Source organism: Protomyctophum bolini (assembly GCF_963924005.1).
Source record: "Protomyctophum bolini genome assembly, chromosome: 14".
Classification (NCBI taxonomy): domain Eukaryota; kingdom Metazoa; phylum Chordata; class Actinopteri; order Myctophiformes; family Myctophidae; genus Protomyctophum; species Protomyctophum bolini.
This window is the reverse complement of record NC_137875.1, coordinates 20371960-20389377: the sequence shown is the minus strand read 5'-3', so window position 1 is coordinate 20389377 and position 17418 is coordinate 20371960. Positions and strand designations below refer to the sequence as shown.

At 44.8% G+C, this 17418-nt stretch overlaps 1 protein-coding gene across 2 annotated transcripts in view; it reads right to left on the bottom strand.

Moving 5' to 3' along the window:
* The window catches only part of cdh23 (cadherin-related 23), a gene marked incomplete at both ends in the record, with an annotated part of 270347 nt that overhangs the window by 80401 nt on the left and 172528 nt on the right, over positions 1-17418 (bottom strand). For both annotated transcript variants that reach the window (XM_080782539.1, XM_080782540.1), the window contains 6 exons: positions 5452-5600; positions 8828-8941; positions 10883-11035; positions 13268-13487; positions 14017-14162; positions 14954-15140. In XM_080782539.1, coding sequence (XP_080638665.1) covers positions 5452-5600; positions 8828-8941; positions 10883-11035; positions 13268-13487; positions 14017-14162; positions 14954-15140 — 969 coding nt within the window. The remainder of the gene's footprint in view (positions 1-5451; positions 5601-8827; positions 8942-10882; positions 11036-13267; positions 13488-14016; positions 14163-14953; positions 15141-17418) is intronic.

Below are 17418 nucleotides of genomic sequence, written 5' to 3'. Positions count from 1 at the left end.
GGCTGCGTATGATGCGTGTTGTTTTATGGGGGACGTACGTGTGGGGTTTATTACTCGCAGTTGATTAATCCATTACATAGTAAAGATGCCTGGGTTTAAAATCATATATTTTCGTAGGGCGAATATCCAAAACTAGCTGCAGCTACTGGCAACAGCATTCCATGCTGTAGTTGTCAGGAGGTGCTTTTGCAAATGCTCAGTGTGAACTGATTCAATGGTCAATGTCTCAATATTATATTAAACCATTCAAATATACATTTTTGAAATACATCACATGGTACGGTCCGTTATGTGAGGAAATACAAACTATGTTAACCACTTTCAATGTTTCAAAAACAACTAAACCTGTCGATCTACAAGCTCACATGCTTTGAGCTTGTAGATCAGCTATGTTTGCTATATTGTACCACAAAGTATATGGCTTAAAGGGATCGTGACATTAAAAAAATGTTTTGTAGGCCTTTTGTGTCTAATATTTTTTAGGTTTTCTGAGCTCAATTGCACCCAAAAAACCTGAACTTTGAACAAATTCTGCTTTATACGAACTGAGACATGGATAACACTGGCCAACAGAGGACTGGGACATGGATAACACTGGCCAACAGAGGCGGTGGCTACAGTATGCACATGCAGTACTTTCTCATTTGAAACATCCTCACGTAAAGTACGGTGGATGAAATGTGGAATACATAGTGAGGAGAAATAGTGTATATCAGAGACAGGAAGAAAACTCTTCAGTGGGAAAACTGGACCCTCTTTTCCTTTGAATTTGCGAGTGAACAATCTTTCTCAAGACTAGTGAGCAGGTAAAATGATTTTACATGATCATCAGGTATTATTATTATAGTTTTTTTTTTTTTCAAAAATATGTACAGTATTTGTTAAAATGTATAAATGTATTTTTCGTGTGGACACTCCCCCACCAGTTTATTAAGTATGCCTGGTTCGCCTGGTGGGTGGTGAGGGGTGGTGATCCACCTGAACTGAAGCCGCACCCACAGCTGTTGTTGTATGATAAAGGGGGAGGGGTTAGGGGAGGGGATGATATTGTGATTTCACTTCTTCACTGTTTTTTTCATTGGCACGTTTGACTGTCAAGGTTTCTGCCTCTCGGAAGAAACCCTAAATACAAAGGGAGACATCATTGCACATAACCACACCAAGGGATCTAATGGAGTACCATCACCTCATAAACATGAAAAACTGGAAATAATACAAAAAACCCATCTTTAAGATACCAAGAAAATGCTTGGCAAATGGCAATACAAACGGAGAGAAAGTGAACGGCTTGAGAGGAATGAATTTGTGACTGCTTAAAAAGTTGCTGAGCTGTCAAAATCTAAGGGAGCAACGCCAAAGTGGGACAGCAGAGTGGAGAGGGACATACAGCACAGAGCAGCCACCGCTGCCAACCTGCAGAGCTGCATGCCTAATCATGCAGCGTGTGTGTGTGTGTGTGTGTGTGTGTGTGTGTGTGTGTGTGTGTGTGTGTGTGTGTGTGTGTGGGGACGGGTGAGAGAAGGAAAAGTTTGTATCTGATGAGGAGCTGCTGTTGAAGTTTATGAGTGAGGCTGTGCGTGTGTGTGTGTGCGTGTGTGTGCGTGTGCGTGTGTGAGAACAGGGTGGCGGTGGTGACTAATGAAGCGACTCTCTAACGAGCCATCCCGCTCCAGTGGCCTTTTCACAGCTTTTCCTGGCATTTGGTCTTAAAAATAATTTCACGTCCCAATGTGTTTCCCTTAAACCGATAAGCCATGCTTTGTCTCCGCCGAATTAAGGACGATGACATTTACAAATGTTATTGCTGCTGAAGAGTGGGGTACGGGAGAATGAGAAGGAGGAGGCGGGGTGGGTTGGGATAATTGGGGGGGGGGGGGGGGTCGGGCGCAGAGAATTTTTTACAAGGGGGCAGTTTAATAAAACCAATTTGTATTACATTGAAGAAAGCCTGTCAACCATTGACTGTTAGGTATTCATTGATTTAATAGCTTCATAATTGCTGCAAATGCCAACCAATCCCTGCATTTTATGCATGCGCATACATTTGTGTGTGTGTGCGTCTGTGTGTGTGTGTGTGTGTGTGTGTGAGTGCATGCAAGTGTGCCTGCGCAAGCCCCTCGGAGTATATGAAAATACTGAAAATAAGCCTCCAAATAAGCCTAACTCAGCTTGGATATACAGTATACTGTATGCTTGACTGCTTGACAAAACATATAACGTTATTCTCCTTTTCTCCCTGCAGGGGCCTCAGAGGCATCATGAACACCACCAGCGAGGCAGCAGAGTCCAACGCCACCTCTCTCTCCTCGAGCACAGAGCCCACCCCCCCGCTGCTGTCCACTTGGTCCACCCTGTCGTCCACTGCCGCCGCCCTGTCTCCCCCCATCCTCTCTGCCACGCCCCTACCTCCAGACAGCCATGACCCACAGCTCACCATCATGGTGGTGCTGGGTCTCTCCCTGCTGCTGGCAGGCGTGGCCGCCTTCCTGGCAGTGTGCCGCCGGCCCTCGGGGGAAGGGGAGGAGGAGGAGGAGGACACGGAGAGGAGAGGCTGTGGCCGCGGCCGCGGAGAGAACCACAGCACTCGGTCCAGCGAGCCCCAGCTCAAGGTGTGGAAGAGGCTGGGCTCCTACCGGCGCACGTACAGCATGGCGTCGTTCCGACGGCCCCAGCAGCATCGCAGGCCGCCGCACGAGCGCGAGCGTGCCTCCCAGAAGAAGTCGCCGGCGGCCAGACAGATGCTGCAGCCCGAGGCCGGTGCCGCTGCTGCAGAGCCTCATGTCACCGTGCCGTGTCTGTTTGATTACGTCACCGAGATATGAGCTGATATGAACTGATCAACCAGGCTAGCCTCGGAAACCCAGGCGTTTTTATTTCCAGGGAGAAAAAAAGAAAGTCTGGGACAGAGTCCACTTCAATTCGGCATAGAGTAGTGCAAATGTCGATCATTCTCTGCTGATGCATGCAGACCGGTACACACACACACTCATCCTCTCCCTCTCTCGCTCTAATTAATTAGTCTCATGGCGCGCAGCTGCATCTAGATTCTCCCGGCGGATCCTGCCGGGAGCTGCCTATGCCATAGAAAGCATATAGGTGGACCCCAGGCTACAACCAACTATAGACCGATTCACAGAGGGTTTCCTGGGTGCGGCCATTACTGAGGTGTACCATTAAGCGCAACAGCACTGATTAGCTACACCTGGCCTACGGAGCACCTGTTCCATGGATTACACCTCAGTAATGGTCGCGCCCAGGGCACGCCTCTGTGAATCGGTCTATAGGTGGACCCCAGGCTACAACCTGACTGACTGACTGACTGGTTGGCTGGCTGGCTGGCTGGCTGGCTGGCTGGCTGACTGACTGACTGACTACTTAGCTGTCCTTTCCATCACTGGCCCTGGAACAGTATTTGTAAATAATCCTTAGTGTGTGTTGGTAGGTTGGTATAGGGTTTTCTGTGCAAGATGTGGCACATTGTTCAGACCAGTGGTTCTCAAACGTTTTCATGTCACGGGCTCCAAATTGACGTTACCCTGCGCCTGCGGACCCTCATTTGAAAAGGATAAACCAGGGACCCCGATAAGAGAGGATTGTTGTACCGCTATATAGTGACTCTCAACCATTTTAATTTCAAGGACAGCCCAGTTTGATATGCATGACATGCATGCATCCGTATTTGATAACATTTTGATATCTGGGAGTCGGGACCACCATCTATGTTGTAGTATCATCAGAGTTAATTTAACTCTGATAGTGTACACGGGTTCATTTGGTTCCATGTGTACACTCTCAGAGTTACAGACCCATAAGGGTCCATTTGGTTCAATTTGTTGATTTGTACACTCTCTGAGTTACAGACCCATAAGGGTCCATTTGGTTCAATTTGTTGATTTGTACACTCTCTGAGTTACAGACCCATAAGGGTCCATTTGGTTCAATTTGTTGATTTGTACACTCTCAGAGTAACAGACCCATAAGGGTCCATTTGGTTCCATTTGTACACTCTCAGAGTTACAGACCCATAAGGGTCCATTTGGTTCAATTTGTTGATTTGTACACTCTCTGAGTTACAGACCCATAAGGGTCCATTTGGTTCAATTTGTTGATTTGTACACTCTCAGAGTAACAGACCCATAAGGGTCCATTTGGTTCCATTTGTACACTCTCAGAGATACAGTGCCATAAGGGTCAATTTGGTTCCATTTGTACACTCTCAGAGATACAGACCCATAAGGGTCCATTTGGTTCCATTTGTACACTGTCAGAGTTACAGACTCCATAAAGGGGTCCCTTTTGTTCATGAACTATCAATAATTTGGCAGGAGACCCCCTAGAACCCCCTCAAGGACCCCTGCGAGTCCCTGGACCCTACTTTGAGAACCACTGATTCAGACAATCACATTAAAGTTATTGCAAGTTGATTTAGTGCTCTTGTTTGTTTGTGTGATCGATGTGTCAATGCTGTAAACCCAAGTCATCTGACAGGTTGAAAATCAACAATGATCTGTGAATGTCCGTTGGTCACTCACATCAAACACAACAAGAAAGCAGCAGCAACCAGAGCCTTTGCCCTGAGGAAGAAATTTTCTTGTTTTGTGTTTTTGTGGATGGACTGTACTTGTAGAAAATAAAGTGTATTTTCCAGTTATGACTCCAGAGACATGTGTAATTGTGTATGTGTGCCAGTGTTGATTTTGTGGACTAAAACTATGACGAAAAATGTTCGTCGACTACAACTCTTACCTTGATCAGGCTTGATGTTGGATCGGAAACGTTTAAAAACGTTTTAATCCCACCCGGGAAAAAAAGAAAAAAAAAAGAGCCAAAACCGCATGGTCCGGTGGATTAAATATGTCCTGTGTCCATATATTTGCTTTCCAAATCCGACAGGGCAGGGAATCAATCACCCCAGTAATCAATAAATCAAATAGGCCAAAGGAAAATGATCAGATTTTATAGTGCATGGCAATTCATCAGTAAGGGCTTTTATCATTGCCGAGTTTTAATATAGCATTTGGTCGTGTGGTGAACTGTACAAATTACCTTCTTTCTCATTATGTGAAACAGTGAAAGTAACTGTAACATCACTTAACTTATTAACGTTCTGACATTTAACAAGGAGTGAAGCAATGCGTGCCAAGTTGGCAAGTTTAGTTTATAATTATATAGGCCTACATATAACTCGCGCTGTTTGCTTGAAGATATGTCCGTGCAGAGACCCGCCTGTCAAAATTAACGCGGTTCACTGTTGTATAACTTGATCTGTGCAGGCTATGATGACGTATTTAGATATTTCCTGTTGCCTTATAAGGTGTAGAACCTCGTGTGTATGAATGTTAACATTGCAGTGTGCAGTGTGTTTGTGTGTATGCATGTGTGTAGCATAGATACATAGCAAAGATTGTGTGTGTGTGTGTGTGTGTGTGTGTGTGTTGTGTGTGTTGGTACCTGTAGAATACTGGTTCCTGCGGGTACGTTCTCTAATATGCTGATCTCATAGCTGTTCTGGAGGAAGATGGGCCGGTTGTCGTTGACATCCAGAACCTCCACATACACCGTGGCGGTGCCTGTCTTCCGACTGCCCGCCGGACCGTTGTCTGCAATATAGATGTGTGTTTCACTTAGTTCAGTGGGTGGGCAACTTTGACGATGAAGACTATAGTTCCATGTACACCTACTCCAGAGGGCCACATTGCACATTACTGTTCGAACCCAGGACCTTCTAGCTGTGAGGCGACAGCACTACCAACTGTGCCACCGTGTTCATATTGCAAGTGCAGGCGGTGTGCGGGTCTTGAACTACATGAACTAAATACAAATTGGACATAAAGAAAACACAATAACATTGTAAATTTGTAATAGGCCTACGAGTCATTAAGCTACATAATTATATAGACAGAAGTAATTAAAGCGTGTCATATTTGCATGTTTGGAATTGGAATCTATTAAGTGAGGGTGGGGGCCGCATGTGGCTCCGGGGCCGCCAGTTGCCCATGTATGACTTAAGGGGCGCCCGCTGGCTTAGTGGTCCAGGCACATGCCACATAGGCTCTAGCCTGACAGGTGCGTGTCCGAGTCCTGTTCATGAAGACATTTGCTGCATGTCTGTCCCCTTCTCTCTCCCCACTTCCTGTCTGTCTACTTTCAACGTATCAATAAAGGCATAAAAAGGCACCTGGGCTGCTAAGCCAGCCTGACGGCGTGCCACGGGTTTGGACTCCCGATCCCGACTCTCTCTCTCTCTCTCTCTCTTTCTGGCACAGCCGCACAACAGCGCCACTTTTGCCCCTACTGGTACTCTAAACATAGTCACATAGGTTAGAACACATTGCTGTTCTAAAAATATTCACTTAAGAATCTATCAATAAATGCAGAAAACTAAAAAAGGGTATTGACATGGGGCCTGTCACACACAAATCATATTTGTGTTACACCACAATGATCTGTGGAAAACGTTCAATTCGAGAATGTGACTGGGTAACTGTCAAGAGAACTGTGTGAAAAATAATCAGTTTAATTTGTATTGTGTTAATCATACACAAAAAACAAAAAAACAAAAGATGGGACCATGTGATATTAACCCATTTAGGACTAAGGCCGATTCTAAATACTGAACTATGTTTTCTGAAATAAATTAAATACTTTCGTTAAAAATGTCACATTACATTACAGGTTGTGACAAATACAGTTCATTCTAAATCAGCGCAACATGGGTAAATCTTTTTACAGCACGGGTGACATTTTCTCCCCTGTCCCTTAGTTACATCCGCGACCCCGTCAGTAATTTTGACACCGTGTCACCCTTGCTCCACAGCACGGCTTCTTACAAAACCGGAAAACCTCAAGAGTTTTTGTTCTTTCTTGACAGGAACAGAGAGAGAGAGTTGAGCAACGCTTTGAAATCACAGTGCAGAGCAGCAGACACGCACCAAATCTTTTTTTTTCTCCCCTCCCCCCTTTCCGCCCGGGTGAAACAAACACCTTTGAAGACGACAGTACAGAAACAAGGCAGGTGAAAGTACCAAGTCAATAGCGGCCGGCCCCTGCTCCTCTGTGAAAACAAAGACTGTTAAAGTAGCTATATAATAATACTAGAATTTCGCCGCCCTTCGGAAAGCTCATCCTAGTTACGTTGCAGCGCAATATGGGAAGAAGGAAATTGCGGGAGTTGACAGACTCCACTTCATGTTTCAGCTGTGTTTTTAAACTCAGTAGTGTGCCCTGCACACAGCGCACACTCGCAATTGCAGCTGGAGGGCGACGCGACACACACACACACACACACACACACACACACACACACACACCAACGATGCACGGGCGTGCAAATGATTAAGCACGCACAGGCAAATGTTTGGAGAAGCTGAGAAGCACACGCATGCAACATGCTGGCGTTTGGCGTGTATTGAGAAAGTGCGGTGCGTTTTCTTCGTGGCATGATGTATTCCAGTCCAGTTGTTGGCGGTGGCAAGCATGAGTCTTGTTTGTTGTTCACTTTGTTGTTTGTAGAGTGGGCGAGTCCGTTTAGAGATCGCTGTTATATACAGAGATCGCTGTTTGTGTGTGTGTGTGTGTGTTATACAGAGATCGCTGTTATATACAGAGATCGCTGTTTGTGTGTGTGTGTGTGTGTGTGTGTGTGTGTGTGTGTGTGTGTGTGTGTGTGTGTGTGTGTGTGTGGGGCACGTGTGTGTGTGTGTGTGTGTGTGTGTGTGTGGGGGGGTAAATCCGTGTGTGTGTGGTGGTGGAGAGGGAGATCAGATTGGAACACTCTAATTGTTTTACTTAGGCAAAAAACAACTATTGACAAAGAACAATGTTGATGTAAGTAAGGGAATCGCTGTGTCAGTGATATTTTAAATACAGACATTTAGAAGGAATAAGCAAAATCCAATTCGTCCCCTTCCTTGTTTGTGTCTTCTCCAACGCTGCAGATTCTGAATTTCTGAGAGCTAGTGACGTGTGAGCCGGGGGCGGGCCTGGTGTGGGCTGATTGGCTTGCCACATCTTTTCCGCAAAGGTTTTCAATGGCTGGGCCGCACATCTTTTTCCGAACACGTTTTAATTGGCTGGAGCGCACATCTTTTGGCCACGTGACCAACTTTACAATTGTTAAAATAGATATCAATGTAGTCTGTCACTGTCTGTGTGACACATCTAGGGGCCGCAGTCGGCCTTCAAAGATGAGGAACAATGCATTGAATTTGACTGTCCACTTCCTGATTGGTTACTAATCATTTGCTGGTAGAAAACGTTGGACCAATGACAAAGCAAGGAAAATCTTTGAATGCAGACTGCGGCAAAAAAAATTGGGGGGAGAGTTTAACCTATTGCTGGCTGTGTAACCAACATTTATTATAGAATGAATATACATGTGCATGAAATATTTATCTTGGCGTTCGGCTCTGCTACATATTTCTCTCTGCTCGGCATAACTAAACACCAACGTTAACAAAAGAGCATATACAATACACCCCCCCCCCCCAACAATAGCAGAGCCTACTGGTGGTGCTGGGGACAGGGTAACTGTGCAAGAAAACAGGCGCATACCAACAGTCCAGGGACAAATGACAGCGGGAGGATGACAGCAGGAAGAACAGAGACTGATGGGGGGCTTAAATAACCCGGATATTGGTCAGCTGACCGCCACGTCATCGTAAGGAGTACGAACATGAGTAGTACCAGTGTAATACACAGAATGCACCCATGAGCATAGCATGAACACGCTCGAGTATATCCGACTGAACTAACTCCGCAAGCTACGTATCATTTATAGCTACTTTAAAAGCTTTCATCATAAAAAGTGAACAGACTTATAACTCACCTATAGCTTCTATGACCAGAGTGTACGCTGCCTGGGTCTCTCTGTCCAAGCCCACCACAGTGCGAACCACACCATCCCGGAAGCCCACGCTGAATTTACCATCCTGATTGCCACCTGAAGAGCACAACACAGAGAATGACAAACTCATTACGCTATTTTCTTTAAACAACCACACGCACGCACACGCGTCCACACACGCACGCACACGCACACACACGCACACACACAGACCTGCAGTGGTGAAAATTGGAAAGTAAAAGTACATTTACAATGTTTATACTTAATTCCAATACTGTTACTTCTACTCCACTACATCTCAGAGGAAAATGTTGTACTTTTACTCCACTACAATTATTTGACAACTTTAGTTAGTTACATTGTGGATTTGGGTTATTATTACAAAACATACATTCACCTAGCCTGGGTTCCAGGCCAGCCTGATTTGCTGCCTTCCCCGGATCTGAAATGTCACTTCATAACCGAGTTGCGAAGTGACATTTCAGATGCGGGCAAATCAGGCTGGAACCCAGGCTAACATTAACCCACTTCTCGACCATTTGAAAATAGCTGATCTTCATCTGTTATTTTCAAAAGATTTTTTTTATACATTTGAAAACTTGAAATGAGACATGCTGTATCATGACTACTTTTACTTTTGGCACTTTAATTACATTTAAAGTACATTTCGGACTTTTCCTTGTAATAGTCTTTTTAAATTGCAGTATCGATATTTTTTTTTGTTTTACTTAAAATGATCCCTGGGACCCTGGCTAATAAGTAAAATATGCCTTAAAACATTATACTTGCCCTCTATAACGAAAAAGATTTAATACAAATATATTCTTTATTTCTTTCATAAATAGAGAACCTTTCTAATTTTATAGACGCCTTAACAGACGACATCACACTGATAAGAAACAGCATGCGCGCGCATACCGGCAGCAGAAGAACCCTGCCTCTCATAGAAACAGCATGCGCGCGCATACCGGCAGCAGAAGAACCCTGCCTCTCATAGAAACAGCATGCGCGCGAATACCGGCAGCAGAAGAACCCTGCCTCTCATAGAAACAGCATGCGCGCGCATACCGGCAGCAGAAGAACCCTGCCTCTCATAAGATGCAATGGAAAAGTTCTAGATGCACTCACGTGTAAAATAATGAACCATCAAACTTTCAGATGCTGTTTTTCTCCCAGTGTGGAGGAAGAATGATTAGGATTTTTGTGATCTCTCACTCTTGAAATATATAATCCATTGGTTTCTGTTGTGTGTGAACAATAATAGTAATTCAAAGCAGTTGTCAAAACCACACCTCCAGTCGCTGTCATAAGAACGGGAGGTGCACTCATGATAACGGCAGCAGAGCCTAGCCCATTAAGTATAATTTATGCTTCGTCCCGCGATGGTGTCACCGCACGCAGACCTCTACACTCACAATAGTCGCGCATCCACGATGCGATGTGAGCTTGGATATAAGCTGTTCTCTGTGCGCAATATTGTTGCGCTTTTAAGTATAAATGTCTCCTAGGGTGCATCTCACTAGCCAACACACAAGGGGAGGTTGAATGGACTCAAACCAGCACTCCCCAAAACAACAGGTTTGGAGATCTGTTGGGAATTGATTACATGAAACAGTCACCTGTGCGCGTTTGTAAACAAATAATTGGTCTATAGGAACTGCTCCTGTCGCAAGTTGATGATGTCATATGGCCCTGTGTGGTCCAGCCCTACGTGGAATGCATGTGCTAATAAAAATTATTTAAAATATTGCTTTGATGCTCATATTATCCTTAGGAAGTTTTTTTAATAGCATGCATTCCATACATTCCATAGGGCTAGACCATAATGGACATATGACATCATCAACTTGCGACAGGAGCAGTTCCTATTGAGTGAAAGATTCTTTATTTATGAAAGAAATAACATATTTTAGGTGTTTTTATTTGTGATTTTAGTTGTATAGAGGGCAAGTATAATGTTTTAAGGCATATTTGTCTTATTAGCCAGGGATCAATTTAAGTTTAAGAGTACTTTATCCCCCACCACTTGCCGCTGACCTGTGATGAAGTAGCTGAGCTCTGCGTTGAGGCCGGCGTCGTTGTCGGAGCAGTTGAGGCGCGCCACCACGTGGTCCCTGGGAACGCTCTCCTGCAGGGACACGTTGTACAGCGCCGGGTAGAAGGTGGGGATGGCATCGTTCACGTCCAGGACTGTCCCGCACGCACACACATACGCACACACACACGCACGCAAGCACACGCACACACAGACAGATACAATGAGACAAGAAAACTAGAGTGAGTGTCGTCAAGTTGTCATTTAATCTAGATCTATATGTTTTTTTCTCTCAATTTGAATTTGTCTTTTTGTTGTCTGTCAATTACTGCATTTCAAGTAGTACATTTTAAGTACATTCATTTGCAAGTCAGTCAGGAAAGGGAGTAGCTCATAACATGTCTACAGTGGACTTTTATTAAACAAACACATTGCCGATATGGATAATTCAAGCTTTCCAACAATGTTGGTGAGTTTGGCGTTATTTAATACAATTAGATAGGACATTTGGATGAATGGGCTGTCTATGGGAAGTTGCACCTAGTTAGCACCTTGCTGGCAAGATGGCAGCCGTGTGCATATCGTCAATGGCTTCAATTTTCACATTGCAACGTTTCAGGAATAGAAAGCCTGCAGTTTCTATTAGGTTGGTTTCCCCATTGATGATGTCACTGGTGGACGGCCGGGCTTCTGAACTGCCCACAGCCTTCCCATGAGACACAGTAGAGTAGAAGAAAACCTGTGCTATTTTATCATGATTATGAGTGAGGACCAATTATATGAAGATAGGTTGAAAAGTGGTTAAGTGGTGCTTTAAATTGCAGTATGTCACACTTATCTCGTATAGGCTTTCAACCAGTAGAGGGTGCTTTCTTACTCATCAGTCTGAGAGTAACGTTCATTATCTTTTATTCTCAATCTTCCCTTTCTTGGGCAGTTCATACATTTTTTTCTCTTCTTTTATTGAGACTGCTTAGTCAAAAAAGCAGAGAGCAGGCCAGCATTAGCAGTAGGAGATATTCAACATTCAATCCCAGTCTCAGAAAGGTCACTCTTAACAGTCAAATCCCCAGTGTTAATATAATGAGTCCATTTGTTTCCATTTGTACACCCACTTAAGTTAATTAAATTAAGACTTGAATGTGTTCTGTCAGTTGGAGGCCAACCATGCAAAGCTAAATTAACCTGGGCGAAATATTCCATACATACAAATGTACAGACAAAATATTAAATATATTTTTAACCCTGAAACCATAAAATATCTTTCATATATAATATTAAATATGTTTTACTTTGACACATTTGAAAGACATTCATATAATTCTTAATTGTGAGCTTTCTCTCCCCGAAACTCTTCTGCCTTCTGGCTCCAAAACTATGGAATGAGAACTGCAGACTCACTTCCAATCTTCGGCCGTTGTCTGAACCAGACAGTGGCCTTGTAGTTAGAGTGTCTGCCCTGAAAGTGAGATCCCCGGCCGGGTCATACCAAAGACTGTAAAAATGGGACCTAATGCCTCCCCCTGCTTGGCACTCAGCATCAAGGGTTGGATTTGGCGCACGCTGCGGCTCACCTTTCCAAGAGATGGGTCAAATGCGGAGAACAAATTTCACTGCCGTAAAGTGTGTGAATAATCGTATGACTTTGACTTTTGACTTTTACGTAGCACTTGCACTAGCCTTGACGTCCTTACAGGGTAATACAGGCGTATGCATAAACTCAATTTATGTACTGTAACTTAAATAGCATTTTATGTAGACATAGCACTCTTTAGTGTATATATATATATATACGCATGGTTTCATTATAGATATTCCACTGTTAGATTATTAGCTTACGTATATGATATCATTCATGATGATTATTTTTATGTATTTGATGTATTACCATGTTTTGTTTTGTTCTTGCTTACTGTAAATTGCTCTGGATTAAGTTGGTTGGCAATCATTGGCTATGCGACGAGAGCAGCATTGCACTGTTTTTATCTATAAAGCCTTACTCAAGAAATTGCCTAATTATCTGAGCAGCCCATTACATCCTAAAGTTGGCCATCATCACACCCGTTCTCAAGACTACTTTGTGTTATAAATTCCCGATATTAATGCCTGCCTTTCATCACTATGTGGAACTGTCTACAGTGTTATAAAACGGAAGAACTTGATTTCACTTGATTGATTTAAAAGTCTTGTATGGAATACTCTGAACTGTACTTGTTCAATCTGAATTGTTTATTACCTAGTAATGTATTTGTGTTTGAATTGTATGTTATGTTTACTGTGTAATCAGGGCGTCATTGTAAAAGAGAGCTAGTTCTCAATTGACTCCCCCGAATAAATAAAAGTGAAAGAAAGAAATGCGCAAATTGTAAAACACTCTCAGCTCTCACCCACGATGGTGAGTGTGGAGGTGGAGGTGCGAGGGAACTTCCCGGCGTCGTACGCTACGATCCTCAGGTGGTACATGCTGATCTGCTCGCGGTCCAGGGCCACCGTGGAGGTGAGCACGCCCGTGGACGTGTTCAGGTGGAAGTCCAGCCGGGGCATGCCCACCTGCAGCGCCATGGTCACCATGCCGTTCCTATCCTCGTCGGGGTCCTCCACCTGGACCTGGCATGCAAGGACACAAGCAGGCACGTGCAGAGAGTGTTAGGAGAAGAAGGGGCTGAAATCCCGTAAGAGGGCGCTTTTGGAACAAAAATAGCGAAAATAGCAGATCTACGAGCTTGTAGATCAGCTATTTCCGTGGGCACAACCCCAGAACTCTTTAGCTAGTGGAGATGCGGTGTATACGACATGGATTTCTAAACAAATTTGTTCAACGCAAAATGCTGTGTTCAAGTTCAGGAGACTGAATGCTGCCTTCCGGCATGGCATGAAAAGGAGGGGCATGTGCATTTCCTTCACCATAGCAAATGCTGCATTTGTTTCCTTACATTTTAGTCGACTAAATCAACTGTAAATTTAGTCGACTAAAATCTTATGATATTTAGTCGACTAATATAAAACTAGACACCAAGACATCAAGGGTGACTAAAATGTGACTAAAACTAAAATGAAAACTGTTCAAGAGACTATGACTAAAAACTACATTCATAATCTGCTGTCCAAAATCAACACTGGTGTGCATGTGTCTCACCTTGAAGACAGAGGAGCCGCTGGGCAGACCCTCTGGGACCTCGGCCACAAAGGGCAGGTTGAGGAAGGCTGGGTCGTTGTCATTGAGATCCAGCAGGTTCACATACACCGTGGTGCTTGCGGAGGCGCGCAGTGGCGGCGTGCCACCTACAGAGGGCGCCAGAGGGACACACACGTGTATCACACGGTCCCAAAAAGTTTATTATTAGGCACCATAAAAAGTTTCATAGTCAATATGAAAGAAAGAGGAATGAGGCTTGCGGTATAGCAGGCTAATCGTTGAGCATCGAAGGCCCCCTGCTAAGCATGAAATAACCCATTAAGACCTGAGAATATGATTATACAAATCTTTTAAATCATGATAGTTTTCTGAGAAAAACCCTGTTTCATTGTCAGTGGTGCACTGGTGCTCACACTATTTCAGGTCAAGGACCCAGATAATTATATGTATTTGGCCGCGGACCCTCGTCTCACATTATGTTGTTCCAGGGACCCCCCCCCCCCCCCCCCCAGAAGCAAAGATTTTAGTTAAAAACGCTCGCTAGGAAAGAATATACTGTATATATTCAAAGATTTGCGCCACGATTAAAAAATATATAGCAGATCTACAAGCTTGTAGCGCAGTGAGCTTTTAGATCTGCTATTTTTTTTACAGCTAAAGTTTAAAATAATGGCTAAAGTGGTTCAAAGCTATGAGGTGACACATGATGCGTTCCCGTCCTAAATGGGATAAAGCAATTGTGGCTTTGCTAACAGATGTGCTGGTTGCCATGCTGTTCCAGTCAAAAAGCACTCCAATGGAAAGAGACTGACAGACACATGGATGCTGCTCGTGCGTGTGCACACATTCCGTCTCGCTTTGTCGCGCGCACACACACACACACACACACACACACACGCACACACACACACACACACACACACACACACAAACTCACGGTCGACGGCGGAGATGACGATGGTCCTCATGAGCAGGGCCTCCCTGGAGTCCTTGCTCTCTCTGTCCAGGGTGATGACGCGGGTGCGTATGCGTCCCGTGCTGCTGTTGATGGCGTAGTACGGGTTGGGCGTGATGCTGTACACCACCGTGCCGTTGTCCCCGTCGTCAGGGTCCACGGCCAGCACCTGGCCAACCGCAAGCAGAGCGTTAGAAAGGATTACATGGTAGTGATTGGTCTGTCTTTACAGATAAACAAGCCCAAACGAGCACTTAATGTTAAACCCAAAGGGGTTTAACGCAAAAATCTAAAATGACACAGATGCTTTCTCGGTTTTCCCTGCATCCCCTGACGTGTGAAACTGTGTATCTAATAATAGTGGGGAGTTGAGTTGACCACAGCTGAATGATTAGAATCTGAAGGTCCACGGTTTGCCCCCCAGAGTGCCCAGTCTATGTGTCCCTGAGCAAGACACCTGTGTTAAAACGTCTGGCCTGGCATGCAGTTGGTCGGATAGGAGGTTGTTGAGAACCGTCCATATATGGGCATAAAAAGGACCAGGACAGACACTGAGATCTTCGTATATTATAGCATAAAATGGACACAGGCAGACTGACTGGTATTCTGACAATGGGTACATCTGGTACTCTGACAATGGATACAGCTGGTACAACAGGTATTGAATAACTGGGTATGGCATGCATTCCCAACTTGCATTGTTCCAAACTTGCATCATTCTCGAGTAGGCCGGTCTAGTAAGTGAAAAAAATTATGTTTGGAGGCAATCTGTGGCCTGCTGGCCACAAGAAATGTGCTGATTCGTCCAACAGTTTGCAAGATTATAGCCCCGGACAGGCACACAGACAGACCAACCCTCTACACTGGATGAGTTTTTCGGAAAACGATGGAGAAACGCCGCAAAAAATCCGAAAAACGTGCTCTGTGTGCAGGGACCTTTAATGCCATCATCGCCAATGGCAGCTGCAAGAAGTTTCATTGGTCACTGGCACTCCACACTGGAGTTGTGACTAGTTGCATTGGTCACTGGCACTCCACACTGGAGTTAAGACTAGGCCTAGTTGCATTGGTCACTGGCACTCCACTGGAGTTGCGACTAGTTGCATTGGTCACTGGCACTCCACTGGAGTTGCGACTAGTTGCACTGGTCACTGGCACTCCACTGGAGTTGCGACTAGTTGCATTGGTCACTGGCACTGCACTGGAGTTGTGAGTAGTTGCATTGGTCTGGCCTTTAGACTCCTGTGGAGCAAACGTTATATACAAATAAAGATGTGACTTCTATATGGATATCGGCTGTCATGTTTCTACTGAAAAAAACAAAAAAAACATGAACATATATTTGTATTTATATCCGTCAAAAGGACAAAACACCAAAACAGCTTACATCTCCATTGTATTGTGGTCTTTTAACCATTTAAAAGCACAGAGCCCTGAGGGACTCCACTCGACCGACGCCTCGCTTGGGTGTGCCTCACAGGGCTCAAGGCTTCTTCCACCAGAGGTGGAAGAAGCCTTGTTTTCGGTGCCAACATTTTTAACGAGTTGAAACGGTCTGCAGGTCCACAGCAGTCCTTCGGCGTCAACATGGCACACAAAAGGTCACTATAATCATGACACAGAGGGCTTTTGCCCAATAATGCGCACGCACGCACACACACACACACACACACACACACACACACACACACACACACACGTGTGTATATATCTACTTGGTGCATTCACATCAAGTCTCTGTGTGTCTGTAATCCACTAACTCGAGAACCGTACGCCACAACGACTTCAAATTCACAGGGAGTGCAGTGCCCGGTGTCGAGTCGGTCGGACCCACGGTTGTCCAGAACCGCCTCAAAACACCTCGGCCCGGCTCTGGACCCTGGCCCAAATTAGCCAATTGATCACACCTGATCACCCCTATATCTCCACATTTGGGCATGCCTGACAAAGAACTCCATATATGGGCATAAAAGCGGCACAGACATAATAACTGGGTGGGGCATGCACTTCCAACTTGCATCGCCCCAAGTAGGCCAGTGCCCAACGGGCACCGCTCGATAGTTGTTAAATACAGTAACAAAGAAGAACGGTTTTGTACATTCAAGGTTTCCACCCAACAGCGACGATGATGTAAAATCAATGGAGAGACCATATGTGAGTGAATGTAATGTACAGTCTCTCTCAGCAGTCTTCACAGCTCCCCCATCGTCCCCCTCCCACCGTCCTCTCTTACATCAGTCAGATGAATGACAAATGATACCGTCTCTGTTCTGACGCCGAGTGGTGATGGGTGATTAATGTGCGAGGCCGGGGAGCCCACGGACAAAAAAACACTGTCTGGTGTTTTAAAGAGTGGATCAATTATTCAGCGCGCTGACGAAGAAAACGCTGGAAACTGGTTAATTGGTCATTAGAGGAACAAAGGTTTCGCAGGTCTTTAATTATTA